The sequence below is a fragment of the Varroa destructor genome, unplaced genomic scaffold (assembly GCF_002443255.2).
Source record: "Varroa destructor unplaced genomic scaffold, Vdes_3.0 BEIS01000001.1, whole genome shotgun sequence".
Classification (NCBI taxonomy): Eukaryota; Metazoa; Arthropoda; class Arachnida; order Mesostigmata; family Varroidae; genus Varroa; species Varroa destructor.
The window spans coordinates 53,473,534-53,488,009 of record NW_019211454.1 but is presented as its reverse complement, the minus strand read 5'-3'; the positions used below and the strand labels follow the sequence as shown (position 1 = coordinate 53,488,009).

The 14,476-nt window shown below is 42.5% G+C and overlaps 2 protein-coding genes across 3 annotated transcripts in view; one reads left to right on the top strand and one right to left on the bottom strand.

Moving 5' to 3' along the window:
- LOC111249103 (uncharacterized) overlaps positions 1–14,476 on the bottom strand; it is a 269,871-nt gene that overhangs the window by 18,723 nt on the left and 236,672 nt on the right. Inside the window, exons 3-9 of the mRNA XM_022802606.2 lie at positions 7,773–8,061; positions 7,106–7,351; positions 6,665–6,926; positions 4,977–5,115; positions 3,744–3,878; positions 3,142–3,334; positions 704–872 (exon numbers count right to left, since the gene is read on the bottom strand). Of these exons, the coding sequence (XP_022658341.1) occupies positions 704–872; positions 3,142–3,334; positions 3,744–3,878; positions 4,977–5,115; positions 6,665–6,926; positions 7,106–7,351; positions 7,773–8,031 (1,403 nt within the window). The 5' untranslated portion in view covers positions 8,032–8,061. The remainder of the gene's footprint in view (positions 1–703; positions 873–3,141; positions 3,335–3,743; positions 3,879–4,976; positions 5,116–6,664; positions 6,927–7,105; positions 7,352–7,772; positions 8,062–14,476) is intronic.
- Positions 1–14,476, top strand: part of LOC111249512 (uncharacterized) — a 202,180-nt gene that overhangs the window by 128,722 nt on the left and 58,982 nt on the right. The window lies entirely within an intron of this gene.

The following is a 14,476-nucleotide window of genomic DNA, read 5'->3' as shown; positions in this document are numbered from 1 at the left end:
CTGTATTGTACTTGGGATGTTGCCGCACCCCTTACCATGTTGGTCTTGCAGCATTACCAATATCACAATGGTACGTACGCGTGCTTTAATTTCAAGGATGGGCTAGAGCGGTTCGGAGCGCAAGCAGATGGAAGATAGTAAATGAAGACCCTGGAGAGGGGATCGGCAGCGCATGTCGCCTCTTTACCGTTTGGTCTGTGACTTATCGGTGTTGCTGTTGTGAGAAACTTACAGAAACAAGGCCACTCGTTTTGTGCGGAAAAAAGACGGGCATTATCATAACAACCGGATGACAAACAACAAAGAAATGGTTGCGGTTCTAACGTAAAAAGGTACTAACAAACATAAAACGTAATTCATGTAGCTAATAAACAGGGTATGATTTTATCTCCACATTACCGTAATTGTATGCACGTTTGAGTATGGATAAAGGTAAGTCCTTAAATACAGTATAAATGCAATCCGGATCCAGAGCCAATCTCGTGCTATTAGTGTTATTTAGTGAGATGTTCAAAGATAGTTCACATATTATTTATTTCCGTGCATCAATAAATATTGTTACGCAACGAGTTAAATGTTGGATACGGGGTGAGTTGTCTTAGATTGCCCGTTCTCGTCTTCGCCACCTTTACATAAAACATCGCACTTACCGAACATTGCTAATGTACCTACAACGATAAGTTATTAAGTTACGTCAGCTTACCTTCCAAGCGCTGCGGCTGTATCTGGCGTTTTCCCTCGCTTATCCTGCAGAACGCTATTATGATGAGGGCTGCCTCGACGACAGCTCCAGAGAAGTAAAACGACAACGGACAAAACGACAAGCGACACCGTTATGATGCCAAGGATAAGCCCAATCAAGCCAGCGTTGCCTAATATGAAAAAAGATGCATCAACATTATGCTGTAACAACTCGTATATATAATAATACTAGTAAATCTAACCAATGCTCAGATACTCGTCATTCGACCATATCAGCAAATAAATATTGTCTCCGTAAAAAATAGTCCGGCAAAGTCAGCGCTGCATCGTGCACGTAAGTGGAAATAAATAAAAACACTAAAAAGGAGATGTTGTAGAAATATTTTTTTGTGACAGCTTTTCGTTCTTTCCAAAAATATATTTTCATGACAAGCAAACCGCTTAATGAATTATATGTATATATATAATTTATTTAAACGGCCAGTTCTAACTTGGGTGGTTGGCTTGATGTTTCTATTTTCAATTTCATACCATATTTACATAAAATAAGTGTATCTAGCTACTTCTAAAGTGTTAAATAGGTAAGCGGTTGTTGAACGCCAGAGGCGTCGTGTAGACTATATCGCAGTCTCTCAGGAGTACATACAATGGATGTGATCCTGTTGTAAACTACAACGCTGTGTTCAGGGCTTACTTCAAGCGTTGCCTCACTTGAAGTGAGCGCGATCCGCCATGAAACAAGAACGTTTTAGGCCCTGGGGCGTATCTGCATGCTCTCCCTTTCTATTTTGCGTTCGCTTTCCATTATGAAATTTTACTAATTTATGAGCAGATAGGCTGCAATGAAGCGCCAGGTGAAATAAAAACAAGCCAAACAGGATTACACCTCACCGACACTTCTGGAGTAAACACGTGTATGTCGTTAAGTCCTATCTCTAGAAAGGAAAATGCGAAACGAGGTCGCAAATAGAATTCAACTTAATAGTAGAGTGCACTCTATAAAATCATGGGCAGACGACGCTAATTTTTAGACTATAAGCGTAATTAAAAATAAAGTAGTTCCTAGTTGCTAAATGAATAAAAAGTCGCAGACTACATAAGTTACTAAGCATTTGACAACTTTATACATGTCTGCTCTAAAAGTAGCCGTGGAGAATCTTACGCTTTCCGACTTTTTTCTAGACCGGCGAGAAACTACGGAAGACATTTATCCAGGCTGTGTCCTTTACGATAAAGACTTAGGTATCGCCAGTACGGCTAATATCGTATAGAGATGAAGTGTCAGCGTGTGAACAAAAATTTAAAGCAAAATACGTATTCCTCTAATGAAAACATTTAAGATTGTGTTAAAACATCAAAAGCACAGCACTCGGAAAGAATGGCTTTCTTTAGCTTCCAAATATACAAATCGAGGACAAGACACAGCGGGGGCAAAAGAACATCGTAGCTTTAATAAGCCTCAATTCGCTTGGAGCGCCCCAAAAAGCGCAGAGTCTCACTGGTTACCCTTCAAATTCTCGTTTTGCTAATGGGATTTTATTGCATCAGATTGGACGACGGCAGCCGACGAAAGCGTACGTGTCGTGCGTGCGCTCTAGACGGAAAACCTGGAAGTTTTCCAGAACGAAGCACTGCTTGTCGCTTTAACGACCAAGCTTGGCAACCAAGAGATTCGTTTGTGGATGTTTGCGCGGGTTTAACACTGCAATGGAATCTATGTAGTAAGTGAATTTCCCGATATAACGTACGAATCTATAAGCTTGTGACACACTAGCGCCGGACCTGGTTGACATATTACTGGCTGACAGTGAGAAGGATATGTACAGTGAAAACACTTTAATGTATTCGGATATATTTAGAATGTATATACTACACTTTTAATAATTGGATTTAATTTGATCTACAGCCTTTTTGTGCCGATGGCCGATTTATATATGAGTATATACAGATAGCCAGTTCTATGTTTATCAACTATATTGGAAGCGAACGCCGCGCGTAATCCTGCGCACGAAAAGAGTAATAATGCTTGTTTCGTACTACGGGTGTCGCAGCTTTGTTAGAAATTCTTCATAGATTTTGGATTCGAAACATTATTGTACTTAGAAATAGGATGCGTTTCACGTATTTAATATTTGCAATTCACGTGTACGTACTGAATTTTTAGATTTTTTTATTACGGAGATAGGTAACAGGCTTGTTTGTGAACATTATGCAGCGTAAATAAGGCTGCAGCTATTCGATACACAAAATAAAAATAGAATCGATGCATCTATAGGGTGGCTATAAAGATGACGGCATATCCGGGACTTGAGCCCTTTGAATAATAGTAATGAAAGGTTCGTGGAGCAATTTGATTTGGATAAGCACCCCCTATAAAAGATGAATTGTCTAACGCGTATACAAAGTGTTTTACTTCGGCAAACGTTATCGTGCACTTACTTGAATAGTAGCCATGACCGTCGGGAAGAGTTCTGACACTTCCTTTCGTTGTAGTTGAGGCCATGTGAGTTTCGTGGGCGTCTCCAATGGATGCCACTTGTACCGTGAAGTTCAGCTGGCTTCCGCCAGCCGAGTTCGTAGCCCGACAAGTGTAAGTTCCACCGTTAAGAGTGCTAACGTCACTCAAATACAGCTGTGCAATAGAAAAGGGTGCAGCATAAGTAGTTCTATCGAAATAAATGGATACATTGTATTGAACAGGTCCTGCGTAATATCATATGTGTTTCAACTGACCGTTAGAATAAGTGCAGATACTATATTTGGGATCAAAGCATCGTTCAAGAAGGACAGTCTGTTCAATCGAGCTAAATACGTTTGACAGCTCTATACCAATCAATTAGCTGATAACCATCAACGTACACTCACACCAGTCATGAGGAGGCTAGGGGAAAAACAAAGCAGACGTATTATTGGCTAAGGTGGCGAAATGCGCAGCCATATCGTTGTCGCTAGAGAACTTTGAGCGTAATTAGGAACAATAATAACATTTAGACAAAATAATTTAGGTAAAAATATTATTGCAATTAGGAACGTACGCATACCTGCGATGCCGCGAGGGAATCGTTAATAGACATTACTTTGCCTTCCTGCGCTGTATCCCCTACGAACCATTGTAAATGCGGTGCAGGCATTCCCCATGCTTCGCAGTACAAGGTCAGGTTGCTTCCCGTGTGTACCTGTTAGGCCACGTTAGCAAGGTCAGTTTAGTGAAAAAATATTCTGACTACTCATTGAAACGTAAGCTGGCTCCAGTGAAACGAGGCACGTCGGCCGCCGAATAGAATGAACAATATAGACTTTTGTTAGAGGTACTGACTCTAAAGGCGGTATAATATTTGGACAGCATGTTGCAGTGAGAAGCGCGCAGCTTAGTCGGATAAATAAGAGACGCGCTAAAAATCCTAAGCCATCGTGTAGGTTTTCAACAATGGCTGGCGTCAGATGACGGGTCGCTGTGGCAAATCCCCTATGACCTCTACTTCACTAAACGAACACGGCGAGTGCTCGTCGTATTCATATGTTGAAACACAAATGGGTGGAGTTCGCATCATTCTCTGAGCACAAACCTTATGATAAGAAGTTTTCCACGTATTTCCTCCAATTTGGCAATGGTTCTCACGTACGATTCCAACTTGCGTATAATAAACCATAGCCTACCTAATTCGTACGCCGTATAGTACAATTTATTGTGATATCGAACTTCGATTTACAGTTCAAACGAAAACGGCACTAATCAGTTCCTATATATATGTGAACATGCTCAAGCACTTGTTCCACAAAATTGCGGTATATTATCGATGCGTAAATCAAACGTTTCGTATATCGCGCAAAAGGCGTACCGCGAAACCGGTAATTAGAGGAAGCAGCGTCAAACTCTGCAAACGAAGCAGCCTTAAGTTCAGTATCAGGAGCAGCGTTTTCAAAATGATGACGAAGGCTAGAATGCGCCATCATAGCTTAATAACGCCCCGTTGGTATCGTGCGCCAACACCCGTCGCTGCGTTTGCTAAAGCTCTGGCGTAGTCAACCCAGCATAAACAGTACCAGCAGCGACATCGATAGAGTCGAATATCAGCGCGAGAGAAAACAAAAGACAGTGGGGGAAAGAATGTCCACGTTTCCTCCTTTTTTCTTCACTATTCGACCAGGGGAACGACAACTTATCTAATTTTGTCCGAATATTGCCTTCGTTGATTCGGCAGCTGTGCGCGACTAGCGTACACTACTGTATGTTGCAGCCTGCCTTCCTGCGTAGCTGATTATGTTTTACGAACCTTATAGTCCTGAGCGTTGAGCGTAAAATTGGGCGGGCACGAAAAAACAGCGTCGGGCGTTTTCTCCCACGAGAGGCCTCTGATCGTTTCGGGCTGGTGGCAAGTTGGAGAGTACGAAGTCGGATGGTGTTGCGATAGCCTGAAACACCATGACAGAGTAAGTACAGAGAGAATACAGTAAGAAAGATATCGATGCATTAGGTCACCGTCAAACGCATAATGTTTACGCATTGTTTCTGGCTTCACCGCACGGAAACGTTCTATGTCCGCCAGACATGATAACAGGTGTTGCTGTTACAGGTCACTCTCATTTGGAAGGCTGAAAAAGGTACTATACCGTGAAGGTATCTACTGTGAACACGGATTTCTGCCGGCATTTGCACAATAAGTTTAAATAATCATCATCGAATGTCAATAATAAAGTGCACTACGAACATGCTCATGTGAAGGCGAAAGCTTCCAAACCCAAATAGGTGCTTTTGAAGGTAAAAAATTAGATACTGTGCTGGCTTTACACGTATGCGGGTCGTCACATGCACTCAAGTTGTGCTGAATGATTCTTTTCTCGAGTAAGCACACATGGTCACACATTTCTCCTATACAATTAAATTACTATAATACTATAATGTTTACATGAGTAATTCATAGGGTAACTTTAGAAGTGATAGCTGCAGAAAGGAGCTTTATCTTCTCCGTAGATTCTACCAATAAGTTCTGTGGAGCTGCTGTGGAGTACACTAGATTTAACTAAACCTAGCAGGTGTAACGTCCATCAACCCTTTTATCATCATGTTCTTCCTATTATATGTAAATAATACGCCAGCATTGAGTCAAATACGTAACACATACCCATGACTATTCTAATGTACAGTCCGTCAGTGCACTTCCTGTTCGATTTTGAGAATCTACCTTTGGCAGTTGCAACTTCTCCCACCCGTTAACTGAATAAACCCTATTCTATGAACTCTACGTGATGAATCTTCCGAGCTTAATAGAATTATAGATTAACCTGTTTCGAAGGTCAGCGATCTCTATCTCGCTATCGTATTTAGGCAAAAAATACAGACGTTGGTGCTTGGATTCGTTCGGTACACAGTTTATAAAGCTAGTTCTTGCGAGATGTTTATATGCTTTGTCGAAGCCGAAATTCTGCTGTTTATCATTGCTGAAGTGAAGGTCTAACTTTAATAGGTGCCTTTTACTTTGGCACTGATCGTTCGTCTGCGTTTCATGCTTTCCTCAAATAAGAACAACAACAATAACAACTGACCTTTACCCACTCTATATAAACGGAGTAAGCTGTTCGTTCCAAAGAAGTTAGTAAGTTAATTGCTTTCTTCACACCAGATCAAAGTGGTTCATAATAATAACAACTCGTTGTGTAAATGAATTTTACGGCCAGCCGTTCATAGGAACTCGAATGCTCTTATACAAACGCTACTGTCCGACAACTAACCAGACGTCTATTCCTGCAGGCAGTGCCACTCAGACCTGCTTCTAGCGCGTGTAAACGGCCAGCGCGTTGCACACAAATCTCTAGTTATTCACGATGCGTTCAATTACAATAAAACGGGACATATTAATTTTGGGTATATCCATACTAAAGGCCGATAAGCTATAGCTCGTACGTGGTAATGACTAAATAGAGGTTTCTTTTGCTCTGCTGCATTTTTAAGTGTCGACCTTACCAGTCCCGGAAGGGTCGTAGTCGACAATCGCAGTTCCAGGCGTTGCCGTCAAGGGAGATGCCATGCAACTTAGAAAGCGGTGCCATCGTGTGGGCGGATATAAAGCTGATGAGGTTGTCGTCAAGTTTAAGCACCTGTAGGCTTCCCAGCTGCGCAAAGGCGTCCCGGGCGACCGTCTCAATCTTGCATGAACTCAATTCGAGGACGCTAAGGCTCCGTAAGTGAGCAAACGATGCGTCTGCTAATACCGTAATTGGGTTGCCTAGGAATGTTTTTAAAGGGAAAAATGAATTATAAAAAGTATTTATTACGATGACAAGGTCTAGCATACACAACAGCGGTAGGCCGTAGGTCATGTCTCGAAACGAATTCGGCTTGTTAGGTTAGTTTAAGATATAACGGTATGGCGTCATCTAGTGCCGGAATAGTCATAAGTAGTACCTTTTAGTAAAAGGTGTCGGAGGCTGACAAGGTGTTTAAAGGCATTTGTTGGCACTGCACCGAGTTTATTGTTGCTAAGGTCTAGCTCAACAAGGTTATTCATTTTATAGAATGCGTGCTCCTGCAGCTCGCGCAGCTGGTTCTGGCTAAGATAGAGCTTTTGTAGGTTGACGAGGCCCGCGTTCGCGACCTGGTTGTTCTGCAGCGCCTTCAGATTGTTCCATGACATGTTTAGCACCTGAACGCCTGCAGCAAAAATGAAGAAGTCAAGCGTCAACAAATAACAAACAGAAAAAGTAAGCGCAAGGAGGAAAATTTTTGATGCATTTTATCAAGTCAAGGTAAAAGTATTATTACCGCTAAACTGTTGCGAAAATAAAATAGCAGATCACGTTGATTATAATTACGAATACAATAGCAGTATAGTATGAAGACAGACAGCAACGAAGAAGGTGTTTGCGGGACGTTACCTGATAACAACCTTGGCCAGCTTTTACGTCTCGATTCACCTATATGTTTCGAGTTTTTCGTCTGATTGTATCTTAGTTAAGCATTGGTTCAGACGGCTCACTTTTTCCAGTACGAAAGCAAGTATATCTATGGCCGGTTTTGGATCTGAAAGTCCTCAATTGGCTAACGCTTTACCACTGCACTCCCATTCGCTTACCTTCATCTAACTCTGTCGGTAGGGCTGCAAGACCTAGTTCCGTACAGGTGGCAGACATTTTTCCATTCCGCCAAATACAGTGGCAGCTTTGATGGCAGCTAAATGAGGCAGCAGCCCGGCTAACAGTTGTCGTTATGAATACAAACAGCAGAAGTAGCAAACGGCAGATCGGTGGCAGGTGTAGATGCAGCTGCTGTAGTTGGTATGGGCGGCACAGCTGCACGGAGAGCAGCTTGCCCCGAGCCACCGGAAGCCGCATCACGCTACGCGGCCACAACAACACCGACACCTGCAGAACAAACGGGTGTGTAATCGGACAAGGAAGCAGTCAGAAATGAAACGCGCAGATGGATTTGGGGTCTGACCTATTTATTATATGTGTCAGTAATCTACAGTGGCACAGATTATACTATATGTAGTTCATCTAACTGGATGATATAAGCGATGTATGTAGTATTTACTTGAATTGAGAATTGCGTGCAGGAATTATGGTTTAGCACATCAAGAATCAATCGTAGAATGTTATAACTATATATAGCAACTAATTTCCGATATTGCTACATGAAGAAACGGCTTCTATTTATATCACAGTGAAAAGTCTAATTTGAGAGGCTCTTTCAAAACACATTCTTGATCGTTCATTTATTTATTAAGAAAATAAGTTTTTTGCGCATTTTCGGGCAAAACACTGTCCATCTACGCAGTGTGATACCGTCTAAGGCATCCCAGTCTACGGAAGCGTCCACTGTCCTTTCCGTCGACAGAAGAGATATGGCAGGTAGCCGCGTGCGTCAGCGAGGATAACCAATCTCAGAAACAGCAGCGGTTGCCAGTGCGTGTATCAGTCTGCAGGCATCGTCTTGGTGCTGCTCGTGAACGTTAATGTACATAGATGTGTGAGGCCGCAATTGGGTGTTTACAGCCAAAGAAGGTATTTGTTAGCAGAAAAATATTAATCACTTAGTTCAGTCGGCCAAATCTGGACGGACATATTTGCCGGGATAGCTTAAATTGTTCGAGCTCATGAAATACGTTTAGGAAAACGGTATCGTGTACTTATTTATGCAGTGATTGAATAAAACAGACTCGACACAGAAAGAGAATTTATGATGTCATTTATAAGTTTTGACGTCAGACAAATTGCCTGTACGAAGATCGCCTTAGGCGCATAGCCTGAATAATTCTGTGTGGGAAAGTAAGTTGACGTCAAGACACTAGAGGCGCCAAATATTATACAATGGGATGTTTTGTATTTGTACTGCTAGTAGAGTCGAGCTATTCGGCGTAAATTTGTCATTCTGAATATGCCTACGGCGCGTACTAGTACTGCAAATCTGATAGTCTTCAGTGCATTATTGGATACATAGTTACAGATTTATTGTTTCGTTACGTAGCAGTAGCATTATAACCTACGGCTACGTTTCCCATGCATTCCTTTCGAACTGTTTAAATATGTGCAAAGATAAATGACATTCACCCTGAAGCTTCCATCACGAAGATTTCCCTTTCGCATTTTACTGGTATCTGTTTTAGCTTCTAATAGCATAATTTCGCTACTGGCCAGCCTACGTCAACGACTGCTTTCGTTTTCGTTTAACGTAACACACGATGACATCGCATAAAAGAAGCGAGTTAAATTGAAAAATAGTTGATAACACGCGACAGGTTGGACGAAGGTCACGAAATTGTGGACAGCAGGGCCATCTGCCAGAAGAACCCGCTACAGGACTGAATACGGCCATCACAGAAAAAGGGCTATCGAAATAACTCAAGGAAAATAGAGGAAGACTAAATCGACGGCCTCAACTTTTTCTAAGTTGAGGCCGTCGATTTAGAGACTATCAAAAATTAGATTGCAGGAATGCCCACGTTGGTCGATACCGCCGCTGTTATTGATACCATTGTGACGCTTCATATTGCCGATTCCTGAGCTTATGAATAGGAAACATCTTGAGGGAGATATGGCACAACAGCAGCACCGATTGATCCATGCTGCAACATGATGTTGTCATACGACAAGGACAGGAAGAGTCTTTCAGTGCATATTTGGGTTTAGAAAGCACGAAGCGTGATTGCGTTCGCGTTATCGTATTCCTCGATGTCGGCCTTAGGGGAAAGATACTTGAATTTCCCTTTTAATGGTCTCTCTACAGGAGGATCTTCTACCCCTGCGACTGACCTCAATTATTACTGGTATGAGAATGTTGCGTCTTTTGTCCGCCCTTGAAACAATACTTCGTTCATCGTTTAGCCTCTCGATGGATCAAAAAAAATAGAGAATGCACTGGGAACTACCTCGAAAGGTTTCTTGCCTTATAAACATATACGTACGTATGTATTGTACATATAGTGCATGCTCACATGTATGTAGTCTATCATGCTGTTCTAAAGGATACAGCTAGTGCCTGTAAGAATCGACTACGATGATAGATCATAGTAATACAAGAGCTGCAGAAATCCTTCGAACTGCACTCCTAGTATTGACTAAAAAGTGCCTTCTGCCCATAAGATTTCGATTGAAGCTTGTAGCTGGCGCCCGACTCTGAAATTTCGCGATAACTAAGTTGGGACTGTAGACAGCCATTGGTCTATAAAACTGCCTACGAGTTTAAATGGCACGAACTTGATCTGTAAAAGGTATGTGATGGAATAAGGGAATTATTAACTCGTCGACTTCGCTTGGTAGGGGACGTTTAGGAGTTGCTGACGGTCTTGCGCGTTTTCTATTATTACCACACTCGAAGTTTTGGCAAAGTCAAGTGATTTCGCCTGTTTTTCTATTAGTGCATCATAAGGCCTCTCCCTTGCTCTCTCCCTTAAATCCTCGGCCAAAGCGATGATAGGAAGGAGAAGCTCGTTTGGGACACAAATGGACAACCGTTTGCGACAGCTAACTGGGGTTGCCTTTCTTTACTGGGCTAACTTGTAGGCGGAGGTATAAGGGATAAACTCACTCACCCTCGTCTTGCTCCTGATTATTGCCCCGCCACGCAACCCTGTTCCAGGCTAAGAATCATGTAGTTTACAATGAATGAAAGCAAGTCTGGAGCCATACGAAATGCGAAGAGCGGTGCTAACATGGTTGGTAAGAAATAAGTTTCACAATGGTCCAAACGAATCAAACAAAAAAGAAAAATAGCAAAATCTCAAAAAAATAAGAAAAGCAAAGCTACGATGAACCAGCTAGCTATGCTGTTTCAAACATAGAAGCTGGGCAACCATTTTACGTTCCATCGCGTTTTTTTTTTTTTTTTTTTCACTACGCTCAGTTTGGTTTGGAATTTCACTTAGCTGTAAGATTAATTCAAGTCGTTTCTGGACGGTCCATTGCGGGCTCAATTACGCTTTGATCACCACGACTACACTCTAAAGGTCTTCCCTTATCTAGCAATATCACATCATTCCTGGTGTTCAGGAAAAGGGATATATGCGCAGGGACTCACACCGTATCTTCCTTAGGTAACCCTTTACTTAAAGACTGCATTTTATCCGTTTGGCTGCTTCTGCAAAACTTTTCAGGTTGAATTTAGTGTTTTCACAGTACAGTTTCCTCTTCGGTCACTGCTGTAAAGGGGTTAGCTTTGCTAAGGGTACTATATATCTATATCGGACAACCATTTTATCTGTAGTTGCTGCTCATTAAGACGAGTGGACCTGATCTAACTTTCAGCGAGCAGCTTAGTAAAACGCTGATAGCTTACACAATATGCGCGAAGATGTCCGCCGCTCGATCGAAATAACAAACCCAATAAGGTATCGCTAGGGGACAAAATCATTTGGCCTGCAGCTGGTTGCTGCTTTGCTTTAGGAAAATCCAGAGGGGCTGATGGTACCGCAGCTGCCAGGAGGCGTCTGAGCCATACGTTCAGCAATAGACTTCTTCCCATGCACTCCGTGAAGCGTTTCCAGCTAAACATGGCTACAAAGCAAAGGTATGGCATGAAAGGGAATGGAACGGAGTGTTTTGGTAGCCGGAAAACATGAGCAATTCGTTGGTTTGCCGATACGAAGAATGTCGCCGAGTTGGCTGGCAAACCATTGGACGTTCGGTCGGGTCCACGGGCAACTCGAAGGCCGAAAACAAACGTGGCCCTCTTGGCACCTTCGATCAACAGCCCATAGACACATCAGCAGCTTCGTTTGCTGTTGGCTCTTGTTGCCGCCACTCGACGGGCGAGAGAAGTAGTGATCCAACGAAAACTGTGAACGAACAGAAAGCAACGGAGAATGAAACAACGAAAAGCGGCTGCTTTTTTTGCCCATTTTCTTGTCTCTCATCTACGACGGGCGTTGCAATTGTAACAGTGGTGAACAAGCGGCCGATGGACGGACAGGCCGGCGGACCCTAGTCGGCAGGTCGGCTTCTTTCCCTTAGCCCGTTGCTAACACAAAACTGTTTTTTCTTTTACTAGGGACCTCCTACCCTGCTTCTGGGCCAGCGACTACTGTTTACTGCCGCTGCAGCTGTACCAAACAGCGATCGGTGGCTTAAGAAGGTCATCGTTGATGCGCTCCACAGCCAACAGGGCGGCGCGTAGGTAGCTGTGCACAGGGAAGCTTTACTGGGTTGGTCTTACAACTTTCTTAGCTCAACTGCTGGAAGTCCGTCCTGTAAGGAACGAGTTTCGACAAGCCACTATTTTTTGGCTTTCATCCTCTTTTCCCTGAAGACCATGTAGTAATACACGCTGACTGGACTGTCAAGAACTGGAATGCAAGCGGGCTGCACCTCTGGATCCGTTAGAGGAAAGAATGTCTTTAAATACATGTAAGCAACGACATGACGATGTTAGGAATTACGAACATCGCATCGGCATTTCATTCGACTCCTTCCGGCACCACGGCTCCACCAAAGTTCCAAGTATTTTACCTAGGTAGTTGCTGCTTCAAAGTTCGTCGCGTCGGCTCTGATCTACAGCAGCTAACATCTTCCGTCTGTCTGCTCTCTGCACGCGCCATTGTTTTTAACAGTATTAGAGACTACATACGAATCGATAAATTTGTTTTCACTACCATTGCTTCTGACTGATGCCTGCCTGTTACTGAAACATCAAGCCTCTAAAGTCAGTTGTGATTTTTCTCTCTGTTTTAATTTTTTTTCGCTTTGTCTTACTCGCATGTGACTCCGTTAGATTATGGTAACTTCTACGGACAAAGATAGGCAAAAGAGTAAATCATAATGGAAACGAGACAACACCCGACAGGCTAAATAAGCAGTTTTATCTAGAACAACTGGTATGAAACATTGTACCACGCACACAGTCATCACTGGTTCTAAGATCGCTGTTATTGTGGGAGCCACCCAGGATGCAAACAAAGGTCCTTCTCTGGGTTTAAGTGCGAGCCACTCACTACCGTTTCGCCGTCGCGGAACCTGGCTATGTTTAATAGGAAATTCTCTCCTGAATAGTCTCGCTGATAGAACCTGAGCCGCCGGACAATACGATGATAAAAATCTGGCCTTTTCCGGAAACGGTGCGTCAGCAACAACGCCATGTCGGGGTCATATTTTATTGGGAATTAGCCCAATTTGTCCCCTGTAGCCCCCCGATAACTCCTTCCTGTGCCCTATTAGGCTGTAGTTCTGTACCCTGTTTTTATTTTTGCTTCGCCTGAATAAACCATTGGTTAGCCTTTTCTCTGCCTCTTTAATTATTCTAGTTTTATGCTCTGTGGTCCTACTTTCCTGCTCTTCTGACAGTGCAGCGTAATGTCCACTTAAAGATGATACCTTTTGCGCTGAGTGCATGTCTATCGGCATCTCTGCATACTACATCACGGGAGCCCCTATATATATATATATACGGACAGAGAGAGAAAAAGAAGGAGAGAGAGGGAGGGGCTTCAAGTTTTTAAGGTTATGGGCAGGTGCTGTTTTGATGCATGTTATAGATTCTTCCAAATGGCTACTGTCATCACTTGTCATTGTACATTACGCAGTCCATGGTAAGGGCTTGTACCACATATGACTACAATGACTAAATAAAACATATTCTCGACCTGCCGCTTGTCAGACACGTCCACTATAAACTATCATTATTAATTCAGAGTAGTTGTTTGCAGATTTAACCTTGAAAGTAAGTTTTTTTCAGACATAAGTTTGTTAGTAAAAAAGTTTGCTTGCTAGACGAAGCCTACTCGCCAGGATATCATGACAGCAATCCATCTTATAAGCGAAGAGCAGTCTATGGGGTGTATTATATTTTATAAGCGAATCTGCTGGGTGGACGTATTTACTGACAAACATCTTCACTGTTGAAAGACGCAATAAGGCGACTCTCACAGGCTAGGTCTATTCCAAAATGTGGAGAGGAAAATTCGGCCTTTTCAGCTTATCAAGCACAAAACGCGTTCGCGATACAAATTGCAAGCTCTATGCTGAATCTATATATGGATATATACCTTGCTAACTCGTTAGCGCTTTCTGACAATTCAAGTCTTCAGAATAAAAAACACAACGTTTTGTATTATTATATTATTATATATATTATATTGTATTATTATATAAACATATGATTGCATTTTTCCAGACGCGATATTTTCAGAGAAGCCTTTTTGTGGCCATGCCTACTTACCAAAGCCAATCAAAATCTGCATTCATAGTGGACCATTATATAAAAAGTGTATGCTCTTCATTTATTCGATAGAGTCCGAATACTTATTGTTTGTTTATGGTAGTATTTTGCTCGCATCCTATCATTCGT